At 35.4% G+C, this 20,750-nt stretch overlaps 2 protein-coding genes across 3 annotated transcripts; both read left to right on the top strand.

Annotated features, from left to right (window-relative positions):
• Window positions 1-4,774: 4,774 nt before the first annotated feature.
• Window positions 4,775-10,511, top strand: LOC132052740 (uncharacterized). Of its 2 annotated transcripts, none has more exons than XM_059444414.1 (6): window positions 4,775-5,038; window positions 6,645-7,610; window positions 9,076-9,123; window positions 9,213-9,639; window positions 10,096-10,183; window positions 10,270-10,511. In XM_059444414.1, the coding sequence occupies exons 1-4, from the start codon at window positions 4,835-4,837 to the stop codon at window positions 9,603-9,605; spliced, it is 1,611 nt and encodes a 536-aa protein (XP_059300397.1). In that variant the 5' UTR covers window positions 4,775-4,834; the 3' UTR covers window positions 9,606-9,639; window positions 10,096-10,183; window positions 10,270-10,511. The 2 variants fall into 2 exon arrangements, with proteins under 2 accessions (XP_059300397.1, XP_059300398.1); XM_059444415.1 differs by having other exon boundaries at window positions 4,898-5,038; window positions 6,595-7,610.
• Window positions 10,512-11,737: 1,226 nt separating this feature from the next.
• On the top strand, window positions 11,738-20,090 carry LOC132052739 (uncharacterized). The gene is made up of 11 exons (XM_059444412.1): window positions 11,738-11,844; window positions 13,780-14,097; window positions 14,754-14,819; window positions 14,950-15,089; window positions 15,601-15,727; window positions 17,227-17,378; window positions 17,790-17,925; window positions 18,185-18,269; window positions 18,368-18,630; window positions 18,907-19,043; window positions 19,316-20,090. The coding sequence occupies exons 1-11, from the start codon at window positions 11,767-11,769 to the stop codon at window positions 19,356-19,358; spliced, it is 1,545 nt and encodes a 514-aa protein (XP_059300395.1). The 5' UTR covers window positions 11,738-11,766; the 3' UTR covers window positions 19,359-20,090.
• Window positions 20,091-20,750: the final 660 nt, after the last annotated feature.

Raw genomic sequence — 20,750 nt, 5'->3', positions numbered from 1 at the left:
CCTTTGGAGGCGTTTTCCACTTCAAATAACGTCATTTTCTTTTAATTTTCATCGGGAAAGTTTAGATTCTCGATATATTCAAGTCAAGGAGCAATACTCTAAGTTCGAATTTTGAAAAAAAGCGGCGTACAACTCGATTAAAACAATCTTACAAAAATCACATTTTTCAAGTGGTTTTGGTCCATTAGATTTTATAATAGGAAAATTTCAGAAATATACAAGTTGATCACTTACATTGCAAAAAAATAGATCAAAAATTATATTACAAAAAATAGCTCAAAATATACAAATATATACAGACACATTATCTCATACATCTATTTAAATTTTAGAAATATACAAGTTGGTCACTTACATTGCAAAAAAATAGCTCAAAAATTATATTACAAAAAATAGCTCAAAATATACCAACATATACAAACATATAAGAAGGCAGAGAGAGAGAGAGAGAGAGAGAGAGAGAGAGAAGTTTGGATCAATTTTTTGTAAGAATTAAAAAAATGGGTCAATGTTGATAGCATTGTTGCCCTAATTAACATACAGTGTAATTTTCTCTTTTATAATTACATCCACATGATGTGGGCGAAGACGGTTTTAATCTAAATTGTTTAATTGTGACTTCGCTACTGAACATGCCCGGTCTAACTGCTTATAATGAGATTAATTAATCGTTAATGGACTATTCGAGTCGTCGCTAACTAGCTAATTTACGATTACGCATGGCGTAAATAAGTTATCCTAAAATATATTCAGTTCTTTTTTGTTTGTTAATTCGACATTATAGGTATGAAAGTTTATAGCTGGAAATAAGTTGGCAGGGTTCTAACTACTTCAAGATTCTCTCCAATCGTCTCTATTTACATATTATTTAATTTATTGTACTTGCATTATTTTGTTTGAATGCTGAGATTTGGCCTTGGAAATAATATCATTTGTTGGAATTTACGTTGGCTAATCACTTGAACAATATAATGTATTCATAAATTAGTTCAAACTTCAAGATCGTTAATTATATATCTCGCTCCTGAAAGTTGGGCAAGTTCTATCAATGGATAATCTAAGGAATAGGAGTAAACACATCATCTCATACATCATTCTATTTAACTTTTGCTCGTATTGGTTGAAACGGAGTAAAATACGGACATTTTTATGTCATCTTGCACATGACGGTTAATACTAAAGGATTCAGTTTGTCTGCTTGTGTTCCTAGATCTCTTAGGCAAACAATTGATCATATACTATTAAGTTAAAATTGAGTTTAGAAATTCAGTTGAATATATGACTTTGTTCTCACATTAAAATAATGGAATAAGAAATACTCAATTGTGACATCTTAATCACTATACATTATTGCTGGGACAATGGAAAGACGACTTAAGATTGGAAAGTGTCACAACACAAGGCTGTGACACGTATTGTTCGTTTTGATCAAACATACGTTACAAATTTATTCCTTAGAGGCTTGGACTATGCCACCATAGAGCCCAAAAGTACACGTACCATGCAAATTTATGATATGCCTTATATATTAAAAAACTCTTCACTTTTCTCTCTCATTCCAATGTGGAACTCGCCACAGAATGTCGTATGTGTGCACGTTCAAAAACATCATTTTCTGAAGTCGTAAGTCCTTCAATTCTCAATTTAACACCCCTTCCCCCCCCCCCCCACCCTCTTAGAGTTGGCTTATAACAATAGCTACCATTCTAGCATCAAGATGGCTCCTTATGAAGCCTTATATGGGTGAAGGTGCAGGTCCCTGATTGGATGGTTCGAGGTTGGAGAAACAAGACTATATTGACCGGATCTGATTATGTTGTGTTGTAGCTATAGAACAGAATGCCGTTCGCCTTTACTTTGACTTTCTGAGGAGGACTTAAGTAGCTAAGTTTCCAACCTTCAATAGAACCTGATCACCAATCAGTCCGCGTACTCCTTTCGCAAAAACAAGGGAGTTAAATTCCATTTAGTTGTATCCTTGTGCCCGATCCATACAGCCGGAGATTGAGTAACCTTTTTGTTAAAGAAATACTGGAAAATTATCTAGTTATAATCCGAAATGAAGTGTATTTGTTTGGTAGGAAAGAAACATTCATCTAGAAAATATCTTGATTACATTGATCTCAAAACATTGGAGTTTGTTTGTTACACAGATCTCCACACCGCACATCACATGCATGAACCATTTATTTTGCATTATAATTTATAAATATTCAACCATTACTTTGGTTCCCTCTCATATCAATTCATGTGAAAATTAAACAATAATAATAATAATAATACAATAACATAGTTTTAGTACTGATTATAGCAAGCATAAAGGTGGAAGAACAGAGAGAGAATAAAAAAGGTTAATAAAAATAATTTGGAAGGTTCTACATTTGTGATCTAGTACTAGTAAATTGCCATGTTTTAAAACGGAAAATAATTAACAATTTTTTGTGTGTTTTCTATTATTGCACTTAAAATACCTCAAATTAACACACATTTAACCAGTATCTCGATCTAATGTTGAACTTCGATAATATTTCCTAATTTGTAACAATCCTCTATGATACATAATCCTTGGCAGAATAGTAGTTTTCTTCTGTACAATTTGTATCATAATCCAATATGGAGTTGATTTCTTGTCCTTGGTGCACTGAAGCTCAGCAACTACAAGATACTGTACAAAGAAGTGTAAAAAAATAAAATAAAAAAATAAAAAAAAAAAATAAAAAAAAAAAGAGTAAAAGCTATCTTGTAATTAAGATACATAAGACAAGTGAGGGATGGCTCAGTGGTAAGCAAAAAGTGAGATGCAGGTTCGGAACATGGAGGGGAAGTGTGGAAACACTATAAATCCTCCTAAATGGGTGGGAAAAAAAAATAAAAAAAATTAAGATACATAAGGATAATGGTTGAGAAAGATTATAGGATTATGTTGCAATTAGTGGCAGAGACACTTTTTAGTAAGACGTGTCATTCGAACTATTAAAAAGCTTCTTATATACATGTAAAAATGCTAGTAATATTTCTCCAAAAAAGTAATAAACACGTGAAGGGAGATATCATTTGAAAAAATAAATACAAAGTAAATATAAATTTAGCATATGAAGTAAAGCTTTAAAACCACCATATATATCTCCAGTTTGATTTTGATGGGCTTACAAGACAATTGTGACAACAGCCCACACTGCTTACATAAAGTCTTGCTGTGTATGCCAACCCATTTGATCTAAGATGGCAAATTGGCCTAAAGGTATTAAAGAGAACTGGATGTATAACATAAGAAATTGCTGAGGTTTGGCATCTATAAACTTTTATAGAGATGCTATAAAAATGTCACCACTACAGATTTAGCCTCAAAGGAGAAAAGCCAGAAATTATTAAATGTCTTTCTACAACTCTGTTTCACATTTTCCTGTTTAACAACATCTCACCATCTTCTTAACTACAAGTTCCCTGCCTCAATATGCAGTCTACACCAAGATCTAATAAGGTCATGTAACAAAGAAATCTGTTAACAGTGACAATAATTTATTCACTGCAGTCACCAGCTATCAGAACTGGTTGGGGACTTAGGGGTCGTTTGGTTCAAAGACAAGTTATACGTGAATTAATAACGCAGAGATTAGTAATGTAGGGATTAGTAATACATGGATTAGTCATACAAAGATTATTTTTGTTGGGTGTTTGGTTCATTGCACTAAAATTGGACACAAAAGATACCATTTGAATATTTATTTATTTTTAAGAGTTAAGAAATAATTTGTTATAACTATACCCTTGGATGCTTGGCCTTTATAGGTTTCTTGGAACAAAACAAAGCTAATTTTATCGTTTTAGCTTTTTATCCATTGATAAGCTATTCATGGATAAGTTATCCTATGGTGGTGGTGAGATAAGATAATACACCCTTTGGTGTATTAAATAACCTATGATACTGGAGCTCTGGCAAACAGTCCTATCATGTTGTTTGTGAAATTCCGTAATGAAAGCAACTTATAGTAAGTTAGTAACACTTCACAGGAAAAAAGCCATTTTCCCACCTAATATTCGTGTGATTAAAAAATAAATAATCAAAAGCACCAAAACAACTGGAAAAAACTATTTAAACCGGAAAAATAAATAGACTTTTTGCAGATTTTGGTTCAGTTTACAAATTTAACAAACTATAATTAGTTTACCTTTTTAAAATAAAAATGAAAATCTAGTTCAGTCGAACCATGTGCAGTCCCAATAGTCAGTACTTGTCACAACACAAAATCCTACATCTGACAGCTATCCCAAGAAACAAAGATATGAAAGAGTGTATGGTATTGTTGGTCTAATTTTGATTTGACGTAAAATTTAAAAAAATAAAAAATAATTTTAAATCTTATAATATTAAATTAAAAATACGTGAAATATTACTATATTATATAAGAAGCGAATGTGAGAACTTTTCGTAATCCTCACAATAATTTTCCAATTTTTAAAAACTTTTTAATTAATTACTTTTTATGTCCTAATCTTATTTATTTAAGTCAATTTTTTTATTTTTTATTTTTAAAGTCTACTTTTCAAAAGCATATGAACCCGTGACTTTTTGTAGTCATCACAATAATTTTAATCTTATCATCTTACCAATGTCTAAAAGGTTAAACTCAAATAATTATTTTTTTCCTTATAAACGGACTAAAAAGAAAAGGGCAAACGAAGAGAGTAACAAAAAAGAATCATTTGAGTAATTTTGCCTCTCCACTCAAACTAACAAAGAAATTAGAAACCCTACTTTCTTCTTCTCTCCGTCAGAGGAAGGTTAAACCTTTTCCAATTCCAGTATTGGTGTGTTGGATCTGTGTGATATTGGATGGCGGAAGAAGAGGAGAGAACGAACGGCTGCGATGAAAGTGACTATACATCTGAGGATGAAGGGACAGAGGATTACAAGCGTGGTGGATATCACGCTGTTCAAATCGGAGATACGTTTAAACACGGACGATATGTAGTGCAGAGTAAGCTTGGTTGGGGCCATTTCTCAACTGTTTGGCTCGCTTGGGATGTCCTCAAATCTGTTAGTTTTCCTCTCTCTTCTGTTCATTTATCCTAATTTGGTTGTAGATCCTGTTTAGCTATTTCTGGTTACTCTTAACATATTCCTCACTCCCAATTTATGTGGCACTGTTCCACTTGACACAAAGTTTAAGAAAGAAAAGAAGACTTTTGAAATGTATGGTCTAAAACAATGCTGGCTGTAAATTATTTCATTGAGGGTAGAAGGGGAATCTTAAAGTTTATGTTTTTGTCCGTAAGTTGACATTCTTTATGGGACAGACTAAGGCCCCGTTTGGACATGGTTTGAAACCTGGTTTCAAACCATGTTTGGACATACAATTTGAATATTTTAAGTTGTATTTTCTCTTATAGACATAAAAACCCCACAAATTGTGAAAACTATCAAAACATTCTCAATTCTTATACAATCTTACCAAATGAGTAAATCATAGTTTATAACAAAATTAGTACACTACTAGAAGGCTTTTTTAAAAAATGCAACATCAATTAATCAAATTTTACTTCAATAAAATCGAAAATTTAACATGAATAGTAATGTAACTACTATTTAATATAATCTTCCCACATAAATTAAAGATTGGTAGACATAAATAAACGTTAGTGGAAGTTAATGAGATTGGTAAATGATTGATGGGGTAATTGTTAAAAATATTTACCAACTTATGAGTTTTTTTTTTTTTTTACAAATTATTAACTTATGGGTTAAATTTTGTATTTAAAAAAAATTGAAACCATGGTTTCAAACCCAAACCAAGCTTTTTTGGATGATTTGGGTTCAAACCATGGTTTCAAACTAGGTTTCAAACCACGACCATGGTTTGATGGCCAAACGCTGGTTTGAAACCATGGTTTCAATTTTGATGGCCAAACGCCTACTAAAAAGAAAAGGGTGCCACATAAATTGGAACAAAGGGAGTAGTTCATTTCTTGTTTGGATTTGGGTGTTTCTGCTAGTTGTGGGGAAAAAAAATTAGTCTTTACAGTCTGGTGATTGCCGAGCGTCTTTTTTAGTTTATGTAGAGATGTATATGCCAGTGTAATGACAAGTGTGTCATTAAAGAATCTCGAGTTATGGAGAGCCACTAATTTGTGTTAAAAGATAAAGATGCTGAGTAGTGGAATGAAATAGGTTTAAACTGAATGGATATAGAGGATTCATATAGTTATAAGCTACAACAACATATCTAGTGTAATCCCACAAGTGGGGTCTGTGGAGGGTAGGATGTATGTAGGCCTTACCCTTACCTTGGGAGGTAGAGAGGCTGTTTCAGATAGACCCTCGACTCAAGGAACATAGTTATAAGCTAATTAGGATTGAGGTGTAGTAGTTGTTGTTATTGTAATCTTGCATTATGTTGAGTTACGCTTCACTTGAAAAGGGAATCTTGACGACATTCATGCACAAATAAGAAGCCTGTCATTCGCTTTGATTCTAATGTTCGAAGTTTGCAACTTCATTTTCGATACTTTGCATCCGTGAACTAGTGGTATATAGCTCTATGAGTTTTAGGTATGGCCGTGAGAGAAGATGCTTAAATTTTGTTAACTTGTCAGGCTTACGGATTGTTCAGCTAATTGCTGCTTATGTTTTTGTGCGGAAATAGACGTATGTAGCTCTGAAAGTCCAAAAGAGTGCTCAGCACTATACTGAAGCGGCAATGGATGAGGTTACAATATTAAAGCAGATTGCTGAGGGAGATCCAGACGATAATAAGTGTGTTGTGAAGCTACTGGATCACTTTAAGCATTCTGGTCCTAATGGGCAGCATGTTTGTATGGTATTTGAATACTTGGGAGATAATCTTTTGACACTTATCAAGTATTCAGACTACCGAGGGCTCCCTATTCACAAAGTTAAAGAAATCTGCTTTCATATATTGGTGGGATTGGATTATTTACATCGCCAACTTTCCATCATACACACAGACTTAAAGCCAGAAAATGTATTGCTTCTATCAATGATTGATCCAGCTAAAGATCCTACAAAGTCAGGTAGTCCTGTCATTCTTCCGTCCAATAAAAGTAAGATTCTCTCTGAATCTAGGGCTTCTAAAGATGTGAAGAGTCTAAACGGTGACCTGACCAAGAACCAGAAAAAGAAAATTCGAAAAAAAGCTAAGCGGGTAGCTCAAAAGTGTGCTGGCAAGGAAGCTTCTGAGGAGACTGAACCAGATAATAAAGCTAGCGGCCCTGAAGACTCTACTCATGATGAACCTGAGGCGAACTCAGTTGAGGAACAAACTAGTATGAAAGCCAGTGAAGATGTCTCAACAAAGGAAGGGCGCCAGAGAAATCAGAGGCATAAACGAGGCAGCCGGTCTGCTAGGGAGAAGCTATTGGTTGATGTTGACGTTAGGTGCAAATTAGTTGACTTTGGTAATGCATGTTGGACGTATAAACAGTTCACAAGTGATATCCAGACAAGACAGTATAGATGTCCGGAGGTTATCCTGGGATCTAAATATTCTACTTCAGCAGATCTTTGGTCCCTTGCTTGCATTTGCTTTGAGCTCACAACTGGTGATGTTCTTTTTGATCCTCACAGTGGTGACAATTATGATAGAGATGAGGTATAGAAACTCTACTTTTGATCATTTTACTATTTTCATGCTGACATGCACAAACAATTCTCTTTGATAGGATTTTGGCTAGTGTTTAAACCTATTTTGTGGCTTAAGCTAATTGTCACGTGTTGCATGTTATGAGTATGATGTGCCTGTTTGATGGACTCTAATCTTGGAAGCTTATTGGTATATCAAAAGGGCCTTATTTTTGCTTGATGTTTCTTGAAACATATGTCAGCAGTGTTGGTGGTTTTGGTTTCAGTAGCATGCAGGAATTCTTGTTCTTAGTGAACCTTCTGTCTTCATATATGCTCAACTTCTCCTTATAAATGGAGTATAATGTCAAACTCTGAGATAATGATCCATATATGCAGGTCACCTTCTTCATTATGGTTAAAAAAGTTCATATAGCCTGAGTTCACATCCACCACCTTTTTGACATATATTTGTTTTGAAACTTAAAGATTGAGGTTTTCTACTTTCTTGCAAAGAAAATGTTTTTTGCCGTCTGTTGTATAGGAAGAAAGAGCAAAGATTGCTCAAACAATTAGATTTTCCCATGAACTAGTTTGGGTGTTTATACACTTCTAATGACGTGTCTTACATATTGACTTAACCTATAAACTCTAGAATCGTGTTACATGCCCGGGGAGGATGTTAGAGCATACACCTGTGCTCATTGATTAAGATTTAAGGGAGTTTAAGATTTCCTGGGCCACTTCCATTGCCTTGAGTTTTTGCATTGGATGCTCAAATTATTCTGCACTTAGGACTATTGTTGTTGTTATTATTATTATTATTTGGAGGGCTTGCTAAAATTTATTGTTTGTCATTTTAGCTTGCTTAGAAACATCTGTCTCAGTCACTTTGTTGGTGAAAGAGAGTAAGTTGTTTTCTTTCGATTAACAAAAGTATTCATTAACCCTACTATTGACTTGGAAATGGCTGTATGTTGAAAGCACAATTTCTTTCCAGTGGCCCTAGCTTGCCAAGTCTTTCTGATAAAAGATTTTTTTTTTTCCATGGCCCTATGCTGTACAAGATTACCTGCCAGACTTTGTGTTATCTTAATTGGTGGATTAGCTTCCGTCTGGTTTCATTGTAGAAACTTTTTAAATAATTCCTTAGTTTAATGCTTTCTTTTAGGGTCCATTTGGACATGACTTCCCTTTTTTTTCAACCAAAAAAAAAAAAAAGATTTTCAAAACAGCGTTTGGTTATACACTGGACTGATTTTTTGAAAATATTTATGAAGATGAGTTTAAGTTCGAAAAAGTGGTTTTGACCAGTTTTTCAAGTGATTTTTTTCCACTCACAAAACTTTTTTTTCTTCTAGTTGAATGCATGTAAAAACACAACTTTAACTTCCAAATGATCAAATACCCTTTTTCAACTTTTCTTCAACTACTTTTGTCAAATATCATTTATGTCCAAACGCCTGCTTAGTTATTCACCTGAATCGTCATCACAGGATCACTTGGCCCTCATGATGGAGCTTCTTGGGATGATGCCACGCAAGGTGTGTTTCGATATCTGGCAAGAAGCAACTAAAGGCTGATTCTGATTAAAATAACCCCGCAATAGATCTAATTTTCAGTATTCCTGCAGATTGCCTTAGGTGGACGTCATTCACGAGAATTTTTTAACCGATATGGAGATCTGAGGCACATCAGACGCTTGCGGTTCTGGACTCTCGGTAAAGTGCTTATGGAAAAGTATGATGTCTGCGAACAAGATGCGAATGAGATGGCAGACTTCCTTATACCTATCCTTGACTTTGTGCCTGAGAAAAGGCCGACAGCGGCTCAATGTCTTATTCATCCATGGATCACTGGAGGCCCTCGGCATCTTGCTCCTTCGACTAATTCTCTATCCGAAGCAACTGAAAACCATGTTTCAAAGAAAAACCGAGAGAAGGATGAAAGGGAGGCAATGGAAGTTAGAGTGGGCAATATTGCAATTGATGGGGCTTCTGGGCTAGTCAAAGCTTCTCAATCTTAAAATCTTGCTAGGAAGACATAGTTGACTGATTCAGGTTGCGCTACGAACATCTTCATTAACCATTTTGGTCCGCTATCAAAGTTTGCAAATGGACCATGAGCACTTTGTTTCTTTTATGCCAATATTATTTGCTTCTTCATTCTTTTAACGTTACAATCTTCAGCGGCATTGTGCTGCTAGTTGAAGCATTTGACTACAGTGTGTCAGAGTGTCTTGGCAAACCACGCTCGTTTGCTTTTTGTTCTCGGGAAATTGTATACTTTTAAGTTGAACATTTTATCCTCACTGTTGGCTTCTTTATTGGGAAACTTAGTTTTAAATCTTGGTATTTTAGTTGTCCAACCATCCATGTAATCTTAAATTTCTGTCTCCTGATCCTACATACATGTGATGTTGATTATCGCTACTATAGTTCTAATTTTTCAGACAGGGAAAAGGAAAAAAAAGCATAATTGATACGCTAAGCCTACAATTGATGGCTTTGTTTCAGGTGAATGCAGTGCTGTGAGCATTCAGAAATTGCAGGAATGACTCCTTTGCTTCACTGTGGGTAGAATCGTACCATCCCTACCTGAACTGTGAGTTGAATGGACCAAATAATTATTATCCATTTTGATTCGGTAGGCTGTGATCTGATTGATAGAATTTCTTTCTCTAACTTTAGGGAGTTGGCAAGTTTAAACAGCTGAGGAAGCAGCACGTTATTGTTGATTTGGTGAGTGAAACAGATTCTTTTGGTTGTAAAACTTTTGGAGGACAATTTATGAGCTATCTTTCAAATGGTTTCTTTATAAGCTAACTTTTGGTTGTACGCTCTCACTTCAGTGAAAGAACATTAAATCAATGATGTCAAAATTTAGTGACTATTTATATTATTACATAACAAGTATCTCATGCTTCTGCTATTTATATGACTTTATTCAGTACCACTTTTTATTGACATCTGCGGTATAAACTTACTACCATGTGGTTTCTACAGCAACTCCGTATTTCTTTTAGCTCCGAGCATGTTATAGGATCTTGCTTCTGGATCAAATGAACACCTAATTCATGTTGCTGCAACAACTTTCTAGAGTATATGCCAAGTTCCTGATAACACGCAATGGCACTGGCTATAAATTGTGCTACAGAAACATATGTATTTCAAAGCTAAATGGAATGCTAAACGTCAAACGGCTTAACTGGGAATTTGGTAATTGGTTACAGTATTTTCCTTGTTCTTATATAGGAGTGCATATAGATAAAAAGCCGAAACAATACCAAAATAAATTCTATCTAATGTTGTAAGTTATCAATCAATCAATTTAGCCTCAATCCGAAAATAGTTGAGGTAGGGTATATGAATCATGATGTCTTTCAAATGGTGAATTTACCGGGTTATTATCAGTCCATCTATGAGTCATGTTGTCTTTCAAATGGTGAATTACCGAACCATTACCGGTCTTTCTATTGACGGCCATTTCAATTTCTTAATGTGAAGAGAAAAATTACTTCGGAATGCTAAATTATTGCCGTCAAGTTTAGTGCATCTCATGCAAGACTACTACATGTACGGTTGTTTGACACCCATAGCAATATACCCGATGTTTCAAAGAAATCATCACCCAAAAATATGAGCAATTTATAAGTAGCATGTAAATGTAAATAAAAATTACGCATTAAAAGAAAAGACGCCAAAGCATATAATCATTTTCAACGCAACCCTCAAAGGCATGATGAAAATTTTGTACAACTTGTTTCCTAACGTGTAACTTTGCTTCATTCTGAAATCTAAAACGTTCAGAATTAGTAATATCAGTTGAGATTGAGCTGAAAAATGACCTTATAATTAAATGGCTGAAATTGTTAGTCTACAAATGTGCATAAAGTTTTTAGAAACTCCTATAAATAAATAATGACCTATTTAAACCTTTCTAGTACTTGTGGGGATTTTGGCCTACATATTTTTCCTTTAATGTATTGTGGAAAAGAAAAATACTTACCTTGTAAACTCACCGCAAGCTAGTGCTACAGTGAAGTGTATAGTAAATGTAAATTAAAAATCTGAAAAACAATACGTACGGTATTACATTATTTATGAGGTGTATAACCTGAGTGTTTCCTTAATTGCACCATTCAAGAGGGGAAAAAGAGCGCGAAAACCCTAGCTTACAGTTTGGCCATGTCAATTCCAGCGGAATCGCCCTCTGAAGAAGAATTTGAGAGAAGTAGTCATCACCCTCCAGCTCCTTCCGATGAGGTAATGTATTCATCACTCACAAATACCAATTCCTGTTGATAACCTGTAACTTTGTTAGGGTTCTATTGGTTTGTTTTCTGTGGGAAATTTACGTTTTGTTGCATATTTATTTACTTTATTGGCCATGCAACAGCTAATACATCATGTAAGGAATTCTGGTCGAGATGATGTCATCCACGTACTAAATTCCTGCTAACTCCATTTCTAGCACTACCTCAGTTTCAATTTGTTTGTCTGCTTTTGACTTGGCACGGAGTTAAGAAAGTAAGGAAAACTTTTGAATTTTGTGGTTGTTAACTAAAGATATATAGAATGTACCAAAATGTTGTACTCCCTCCGTCCCAAAAAGATTGTCCTCCTTTCCTTTTTAGTCGATTGTCCCCTTTCTATATTTAGAAACAATTTAACTTTATGAGATGATTTACAACCACACAAATATCTAAGGTTTGTTTTGGACCACACATTTTAAAAGTCTTTCTTTATTTCTTAAACTTTGTGCAAAGTTTAGAAACAGTTCTTGTGCTTTGATTTCTGCTACTATATATTTATTTTCTCGTACTTTGATTTAACTTATTTTATCCGTGATAGCCTCTCTTTGCAACCGTTTCATCATGGCTTAGTCGCTTTCGTTATTTTCATTTCCATATCGCTTTGAATTCTTGCTTTATCGACCGACCTCTTTTATGCTTTCTATCGAGCCGGGCCTTTCGGAAATGTTCCGTCCTACTTGGTAGGAGTAAGGTTCCGCGTACACTTTACCTCTCGTACCACGTTGTGGGATTTCACTGGGTTGTTGTTGTTGTTGTTTGTGCAAAATCAAAAGAGGACAATCTTTTTGGGACGGAGGGAGTATTAGACATGCCATGTGGAAAGTTGGAATTAAAGAGTTGCCAAAAAAGGAAAGAGACATTCTTTTTTAAATGGACTAAAAAGAAAAGTAAGACAATCAAATTGTAATGGAGGGCGTAGTTGATATATAGTGAGGAAAAATGATTTGCTTTAGCTGGATTGGCAAAAGAACTCATTATCTTCTTCTATTATATAATAATTCATTCATCCCATTTTATATGATGGTGTTTGGACAGCAAAAAGTTCAAAATTTTAATTTGATTTATATGTTATGTTAGTTATAGTGAAAGAAAAGAATTAAAGTAGTTGTTGAAAAGTTTTTCAATAGATCAAAGTTTTATAAGGTCGATTTTTTGGATGTGAAAGTTGCATTGGTATGGAATCGTGATGACTGACGAATATTTTGAGACTTTCCAAAGTGGAAGAGTGTCATATAAAATTGGGATAGAGGGAGTAATGTCTCTGAATAGAGGGTTTAATTCATCAATATTGATCTATGTATTACCAATTTTGACTCATATTAGCTTGATGATGACCGTATTAGACTTTTGACTCCTAATGCTAATAAACTAGACTGACAAGAATCTTAGCATTAGTGTAGTAAGCAAAACTGCACAAAGAGAATGTTTTATCTTTGTTACTGGCACTATGGCAACAACAAAGAACTATGTGGTTATGTGAATTTTTTATGGTTGACAGAATCAGCAAAAAGTTTGACGACTATATATACACAATTGGGCTTTTCTATACATTATCGAAATCCAAGAATATCTGGTAGGTTGTAAAGGCACCAAGTATAATCCATTTGGAACTTTCTTACTCATGTTTAGCATTGATAAGTTGAGGGTTGACCAGAATTCCTGTTGGGTCTTTCTGACTGCTGATCTAGCAAGGCCTTTCTCATCACATAAATAGAAGATAGAATTTCTAATTATTGCCTGCGTGTATTTTTCTTTGTATTCTAGGTCAGCAATCTGTTACTTCCTGCTCAAAATTTTTGATAGATTATGCCTGCATTTGTTTTAGATTTTTCTTTTGTCCATCTGTTTGGCTTCTTATCTCAAGGCATTATGTTTTATTCTGCAGCTGTTTGATATAACAACCACAGTTGATCCTAGTTATATAATATCCTTGATCCGGAAGCTCCTTCCAGCAAATGTGAAGCATGGAGAGATATGCAAGATAACCACATCTTCTCCACCTGAGAATGGAGGAGATCAGAGCAGGTCTATTGATGAGTCTGAAACTACGGAGAACATTGAAAATTCTGTTGAACAACCAGTAGATTACAGTTTCCATTGTCAAAATAAGCATGAGGATGTAGCAGCAGGAGAAGAGGCTTGGGAAGAGTTTGGCTGCATTTTATGGGATCTAGCAGCTAGTAAAAATCACGCTGAATTCATGGTATTGAGAACCCCCACTTGTCTAGCATCTTGATCTTCTTCGGTTGGCTGGAGGAAGAAGTGGTCATTTCACCCTTTTTTCTGTTTTTGATACTTACCTTATAATTAAAGCAGAAATCTTCCGTTCATTGTTTATCGGTTTTGATAAGAATTTCTTATACTTCCTCCCAATCAGGGCTATTTTGAAGGCTTTGCAAAAGTGGCCTTCCTATTACTTAGTTGAAGTTCTGGTTAAGAAGCATTTATTCTGAAGTCTCTTAGGGCTAGGCTTGGACACTCGAATTCTTAGGTCATCGAGAATATTTTCAAGAAAGAAGAGGCGGTTTCTTGCTTGTATGCTGGCATCCAATTTTCCTTTTCAGTACAAGAGAGCTTCCAACAGCTTAGGAAAGCAACTTCTCATTTGGAAGATCAAAACACTATAAACTTATCCAAAGAAGAAAAGGATCAAAGTACTGTTAAGTGTACTTAGTTGTGGTTCATAAAAAAAAGTTTATTTGTACTCATTCTCCTTGTCTTTCTCTATTTGGTAATTGGGACTCCCGCGGGGGTGGGGGGTTTGAATTTGCTCTTACTGGTGGAAGGATAGCCTTCCATATGCACATGTCCGCTACTCAAGTTCCTATGTTCAGAGAGATGATTAAGTTTTATGAACAGGTTGAAAACTTTGTTCTTGAAGTGCTTTTGGCGACTCTGTTGGTCTCAAAATCTGCACGGATCACTGTAAGTCTTCCTTCATTCTTCTTCTTTCTGGAGGCTTACTTCATTATTTTTGGGTATTCTTACGACTACATGGAGCTCAACTTGAGAGATGGTAGAATTTATATTTGATGAAGTCATTACGTGTAAACAGGAAATTAGCCTTGGTATTATTGGGAACCTAGCTTGCCATGCTGTTCCGCGGAAAAAGATCACTTCGACAAATGGTCTGATTGGAGCAGTATTGCAACAGTTGTTTCTAGATGACACGCCATGTCTCACTGAAGCATGCCGGTATGATATTACTTTATGACAATTCTGTGACTGATTCTGCCGTGATATTTTTTTCTCTTTTTTCTAATATCAGTAACTTTACAGAGGGGTATAACTTAACCCACATTGAATTTCTTTCTACCTTCGTTTTGGGTTTTTTGTTGTGTGTGTGTGGGGGGGGGGGGGGGGGCAACATAAATGGCTGTAATACTTATATTACAGTGCTGTCATGGAAAATAGCAGTCTTATGCTTGTTATTGTTAATCTGGAATCCCTGTTATGTTTCTTACTGTTAATCTTGAATCATTGCTATGTTTGTTACCGTTTAGTATTACTTCTTTTTTAATTGCAACCCACAGTATGTCCTTGTGATTGTGAATGTCCTGTACCTTTGACTTGATGATCCCAGTTCACTATAGTAATGCATGGAAGTTATTGTTCTTTTCTGAGAACACGTGATAAGATGCATCATAGTTTCCTGTAGCTTAGCTTTATCTCGATCAAATTTTCTTATAGTTGGCATTGCCTACAGGCTGGTAACTTTATTTCTTCCAAGCGATGAAAGTGTTCTTTTGGCGGAAGCACTGCAATCGGAACATATTTTATGCCGTATTTTGTGGATTGTAGAGAACACTTTGAACATCCAGCTTCTTGAGAAGGTAGCAATGGCACTGGCTTCAATTTTTCCATGTAGCTTGCTTCTGAGTTTCTTGAATCTGGGGTCTTGCAATTTTACAGTGTGGGATATATGTTCCTTGCTGGATGAGTGTATATGGCATTTGCTTAATTTTATCTCTGACTAATAAATATCTCCTTTCGAAGACAGTCTTGCAAGGAATTATTATTATCATTATTATTCTTGAAGAACATAAGTCTAGACAAGTGATTAAGGATCATAATCACTGGTATTGTGGTCACAATCATCATCAATTTTCTTCTATCACTGATTAAGAGATGATACACTTTAGCCCTACTGTTTTTTCTGTTCATAGTTTTTCAGTCACCAGAACGATTAAACTCTTAATCTCCATCTGGAATTATCTATTCAGCAGAGTACTTATTTAATCTTTCATTGGATAATATTTTTCTCCTTTTTGCCCCTAGGGCTTTGGTTTAGTGGTAAGAGCACAGTGCTTGATGTGTGGGTTAGGTGCACGTCACGTGTTCGAACCTTGCTGCAGTCAAAAGTCTGATTAAGTGGTGAGAGGGGTGGACCCATTATCCACCTAGTTTCAAACTATGCACTGCTAACCCTCAGGGACCTCCCGGTTATCAAAAAACATTTTACTCTTTTTTGACCTCCTATAATATTGATGGTATTCTTCTCCTTTTCGATCTTGTCAATCATTAAGGTTGCTAGATGGGCTGTCATATATTGAACGTGGACGATATCTAAGCATGTATACACATACACACATATATGTGGGACTCGACAGTTGAGACAAATCATGAAGGGGAAACAACGTTGGCATTAGATTCTTGGGATGTACAGACACTAAATAGAAGCGGGACAGGGGAAATATATAGTTGATATAGATCATGAATAGCAATACTAGAATTAAATGATAAAACTCATTGATGTCTGTAATTCTCTGCTAGATAGACTAACTGATGATCTACAATTCTCTATCAACATAATAGTCTATTTTATTGGTCATGTCACATGTGTCTACCTTTTTACTTGTGTCACCTTAACCTGCATGTGGTATGTTCTGAAAATTACTACTGATTCCCAGGAAATGTAAGGCGCCTGAGTTTGACTTCTATTTAACTGTTCCCTCCCAAAAAACTTGTTCTATTTTTCTGATAGACAAACCATGACATGGATAGACTTCAAAATACTTCTACCAATGACTTCTATAGAGGTAGCAAAAGGTTGAATTTCTTTTTGTAATATAAAGATTATTCTACTGTTACCGGTGTGGCAACTGTCTTTGAATCAAGTGCAATTCAAGGATGGTAGAATGGTATCTCGAAAGAGTATCTGTCCTATGGATAAGGTCATCAAGTTCCTAATTTGTTAGTGTGTTGAAAGAGATCTAATACCATCTTTTGTCCTTCTGAAATATTTTTTTATTAGTTTTTATGATCTTTGTATTGTTTTCTGTAATGTTATTGCTCAGCATTTGCATTTGATGTAATTTGTTCTTGTATACAGAGCATTAGTCTTCTCTTAGCAATGGCTGAAAGTAAGCAGGATGTGGTTGCTATATTGCTACCACCACTGATAAAGTTAGGCCTCCCACGGATTCTGGTTGATCTCCTATCTTTCGAGTTAAGCAAGTTAATGGAGGAAAGATCACCTGAAAGGTATGGTCCTTTCTTATCTTGGGCTGGCCTTTTCAAGGAGGAGCTGTTTAATTTATTCTCCCATTCACTGCTAATATGATTGCTAATTATTGCATACATATCTTCAGCACTGTATGCCTTGGCATATTATACTTTTCCTTAATAATTTTCCATGTTAAACTTTATCATATCGTGTGCTGTCAATAGACTTTCTACTTTTTGGAGTTTGCATTACAAGTTTTCTCTGTGTAAGAATTGGGAAATATATTACATAGAAACAGATTGCAATAAATTCCGCAGTCACCCCCTCCTCCCCCAAGGCCCCTCATGCTCTAATGCCCATGCATGGGCTTTCCTTTAAATTATCATCTGTTGTGAATCTTTGTGGTTGCAGTTCACTGATCAACTGATAAGTGTTATTTGCTACATCAGATATTCCATTCTGGATTTAATTCTTCAGACTGTTGAAGCTCTTTCTGTCAATGATGATTATTCACAAGAAATCTGCTCAAACAAGGAACTCTTCCAACTACTTGTTCAATTGATCAAGCATCCAGATAAAGCTGAGGTATGCTGTTGACAGTCTGCAGAACCTTCTCATATTTATTCTTCAGTATCTAAAATTGAGCTATAGATCAGGGAAAGGACACTTTCCCTGGTTATGTATCCATCAAACAACTTGAGAGAATAAAATGTGGAAGTAAACTATATAATAGGCGGTGTATAACTTCATCCCAGAAAAAAGAAGAATAGGTGGTGTAGAAATATTACTGCAGTATTTGAGTTTTTAAGCAGAGGCCATTTTCTAATTTATGCATTGCCTGCAGTTTGCCAACTGTTGCGTTACTGCTTCAGTTTTGACAGCAAATATTCTGACTGATGCAACTGATCTGGCTTTAGAGATATCACAGGGTGAGGGTTCATAATTACACCAACATATGCTAGTCCGATTTTGTTGGCCCTAGTTTATGTCAATTATCGAATCAGTAATGACACTTGGATTATTTCAGACTTGCTTTTCTTACAGGGTCTACTTGATGTATTTCCTTTTGCTTCTGATGATATAGAAGCACAAAGTGCAATTTGGAGCATTCTTGCAAGGCTACTGGTTCGAATTCAAAAAACTGATATGAGTCCTTCATATCTGCACCAGCATGTCTCAATTCTCACAAGCAAGTCAGAGGTGGTTGAGGATGAGCTTCTTAACTACAATGTTGATGATTCAAGTGAAGACCATAGAAGTTCGACCAAATTAGCAGCAAGAACATTTGCTGTATCCTTCTTCATATATATATATATTCAGAAGTATTTTCCATTTTCGGAGATAAAAGAATTTACTAGCAAAAACACTATCCAGTGGGATCCTCACTAGTATCCACATTTCTTTTTCTAAAATGATGTTACCTTCTGGTAGTATTTGAATGGAATGTGCCTGAGTATAGTGCATAGAGGTGCCCATAGCGGACACCAACTAGTTTGCTATTAGGACATAATTGATTGATTGATATGTTACCTTCCAAATTCTCTGTTTTCTTTCATTGTTGAATAGCTAAAAGGAATATTTGACATTTTAAGTCGATGGAAAACTCTTGAGGACCACTTGAAGGGAACTCTCTATATGGAGGGATGCTATGTGAATGAAAGAGAGGTTGATAAAATGTTGCATTACTGTTGCAAATACACCAAGTAAGATCTTCTTTACTTTCTATCTGGTTACCATCCTAAATGGAATTCAGATGTGCTTGAGAATATTTATTCCTGTTGGCGATTTGATTGTATTTGTTTATCAGCTTCATCTATTGTTCCACTTATGTTTCATAAACCAAATTCAGAATTATCTTCGCCCTATCTTGTTTCATGTTTATTGGGTGACTACTTTATCTGAAAATAGAAAAATGTTTGCTAAGCTGGCTATACAATCTTCATTTCAAAGTAAATGACAGCGCCTATTCCCACAGGTCTACTGCAGAAGAACTCATGAATGATTCAACTATGGACTAATCTTAACATGATGATGTAAGATGCATGACCATCTATCATTTATCGGGGCATCTCAGGGCAGTACAGCAAAAAGGAAATCACCTCACTTCAGAATACCATCTGGAAGGATCTGTGGAGAATTTACAAGTGTTCGCTTGGTTGAGTGCCCTTGAGAAGCTCTTCTTCTCTCGTAAATCATGGTGCTGATTGATTGGATGAGCCTTTGTCCCAGCTTGGTGTTTAGGTATCTAACTGCGAGCTGTTTGGGAGTAATCACTGATGACTACAAGTAACTTAAGTAGCTTGAAAAAGCCATTCCATCCAACAATGCTTTTAGAAGAATACCAGAGCGTCGTGCAGCTTGCCTAATTCTCTGTTTAGTTGTCCATTCAGATGCTTTACTTCGTTATGATTAGCGGCTATCTAACATCAATATCATTAACAAGGTTACACCTATGATGAAATTGGGCAGAACACTGCTGGTTGAATGTTCTCACATCCCAATTTTGCCGCATGGTGCTTTGTCGTATGGATTGCTCTTTGGTGGAAACAAAAAACCATGAGTTTGCTGTCAAGCATTCTTTTTCTGTTGCATGTACATTCACTTGATTTATCCTTGCCAGGCTTAAAGCTTGTTCTCTATTCATCTATGAGAAGGAAATGATTTTACACTTGTTCATTTGTACCTGGCAGAATCTTGGACTTGTTGGTGGGACTCTGGAAAGAACGGTTAGCTTTGTTCTGTGAAATAAATTATAACGATTAGCTTTGTTCTGTGAAATAAATTATACTTGCGTTTTATTTATTGCTTGCCCATGACACCATGTTGACTCCAAAGACAGCAACAAGTTTCCGATTTTAAAAGTAGGGAGGCATAGGATTTTTTTCACTACTTGTTGGTGAATGTACCGATAAATTACTGTTGAAAAATAAAATGAACAAAAAATGAATAAATAAATATTCAGGCTGAGGCGCGGATATCTCACTCTCTTTAAGGATATTCAAGCCCACTGCGGTACATTCTTCACCGGTCCAAAGAGTAACAACTTTTGTCCTCTCAACAGCCCGTCAATGTCGTGTGACTCAAATAATTCCAGACTAGTTAAAAAGTTCAAAGTTCCACCAAAAGAACACTTTCCTTTAACATAAAAAATTACTCTCTTTTGCACCAACTCTCAACTCTCTCTTTCACTACACTAACCTCACTTTCTCACCCTACAAAACAATATTTCTTTTATATTTTTTCTACCCACCAAAAGCTAAGGATGATTTCTATTTATAGGTGAGAAGTTCATCCCTACAATGAATTAGAGAAGAAGTGGGGAGGTGGGGGGGCGGTTAATAATGTAGGTAAATAATGAAAGAATTATGGCATAAGTTACAAGTTCAATAATGGTCACATTCATCCACTTT

This window comes from Lycium ferocissimum, chromosome 4 (assembly GCF_029784015.1).
Source record: "Lycium ferocissimum isolate CSIRO_LF1 chromosome 4, AGI_CSIRO_Lferr_CH_V1, whole genome shotgun sequence".
Lineage (NCBI taxonomy): Eukaryota > Viridiplantae > Streptophyta > Magnoliopsida > Solanales > Solanaceae > Lycium > Lycium ferocissimum.
Note: the sequence above shows the minus strand (reverse complement) of the source record. Positions and strands in the feature narration are given on the sequence as shown.

What these genes read in the sequence shown, in the direction of transcription:
- LOC132052739 (XM_059444412.1), top strand. Translation starts at nt 11,767, where the DNA reads ATGTCAATTCCAGCGGAATCGCCCTCTGAAGAAGAATTTGAGAGAAGT. An exon ending in AAAATCACGCTGAATTCATG is followed by an intron (nt 14,098 to 14,753) that starts GTATTGAGAACC and finishes TTTTATGAACAG; the next exon opens with GTTGAAAACTTTGTTCTTGA. An exon ending in TACTGTTGCAAATACACCAA is followed by an intron (nt 19,044 to 19,315) that starts GTAAGATCTTCT and finishes CTATTCCCACAG; the next exon opens with GTCTACTGCAGAAGAACTCA.
- LOC132052740 (XM_059444414.1), top strand. Translation starts at nt 4,835, where the DNA reads ATGGCGGAAGAAGAGGAGAGAACGAACGGCTGCGATGAAAGTGACTAT. An exon ending in CTTGGGATGTCCTCAAATCT is followed by an intron (nt 5,039 to 6,644) that starts GTTAGTTTTCCT and finishes GTGCGGAAATAG; the next exon opens with ACGTATGTAGCTCTGAAAGT. An exon ending in ACAATTATGATAGAGATGAG is followed by an intron (nt 7,611 to 9,075) that starts GTATAGAAACTC and finishes TCGTCATCACAG; the next exon opens with GATCACTTGGCCCTCATGAT.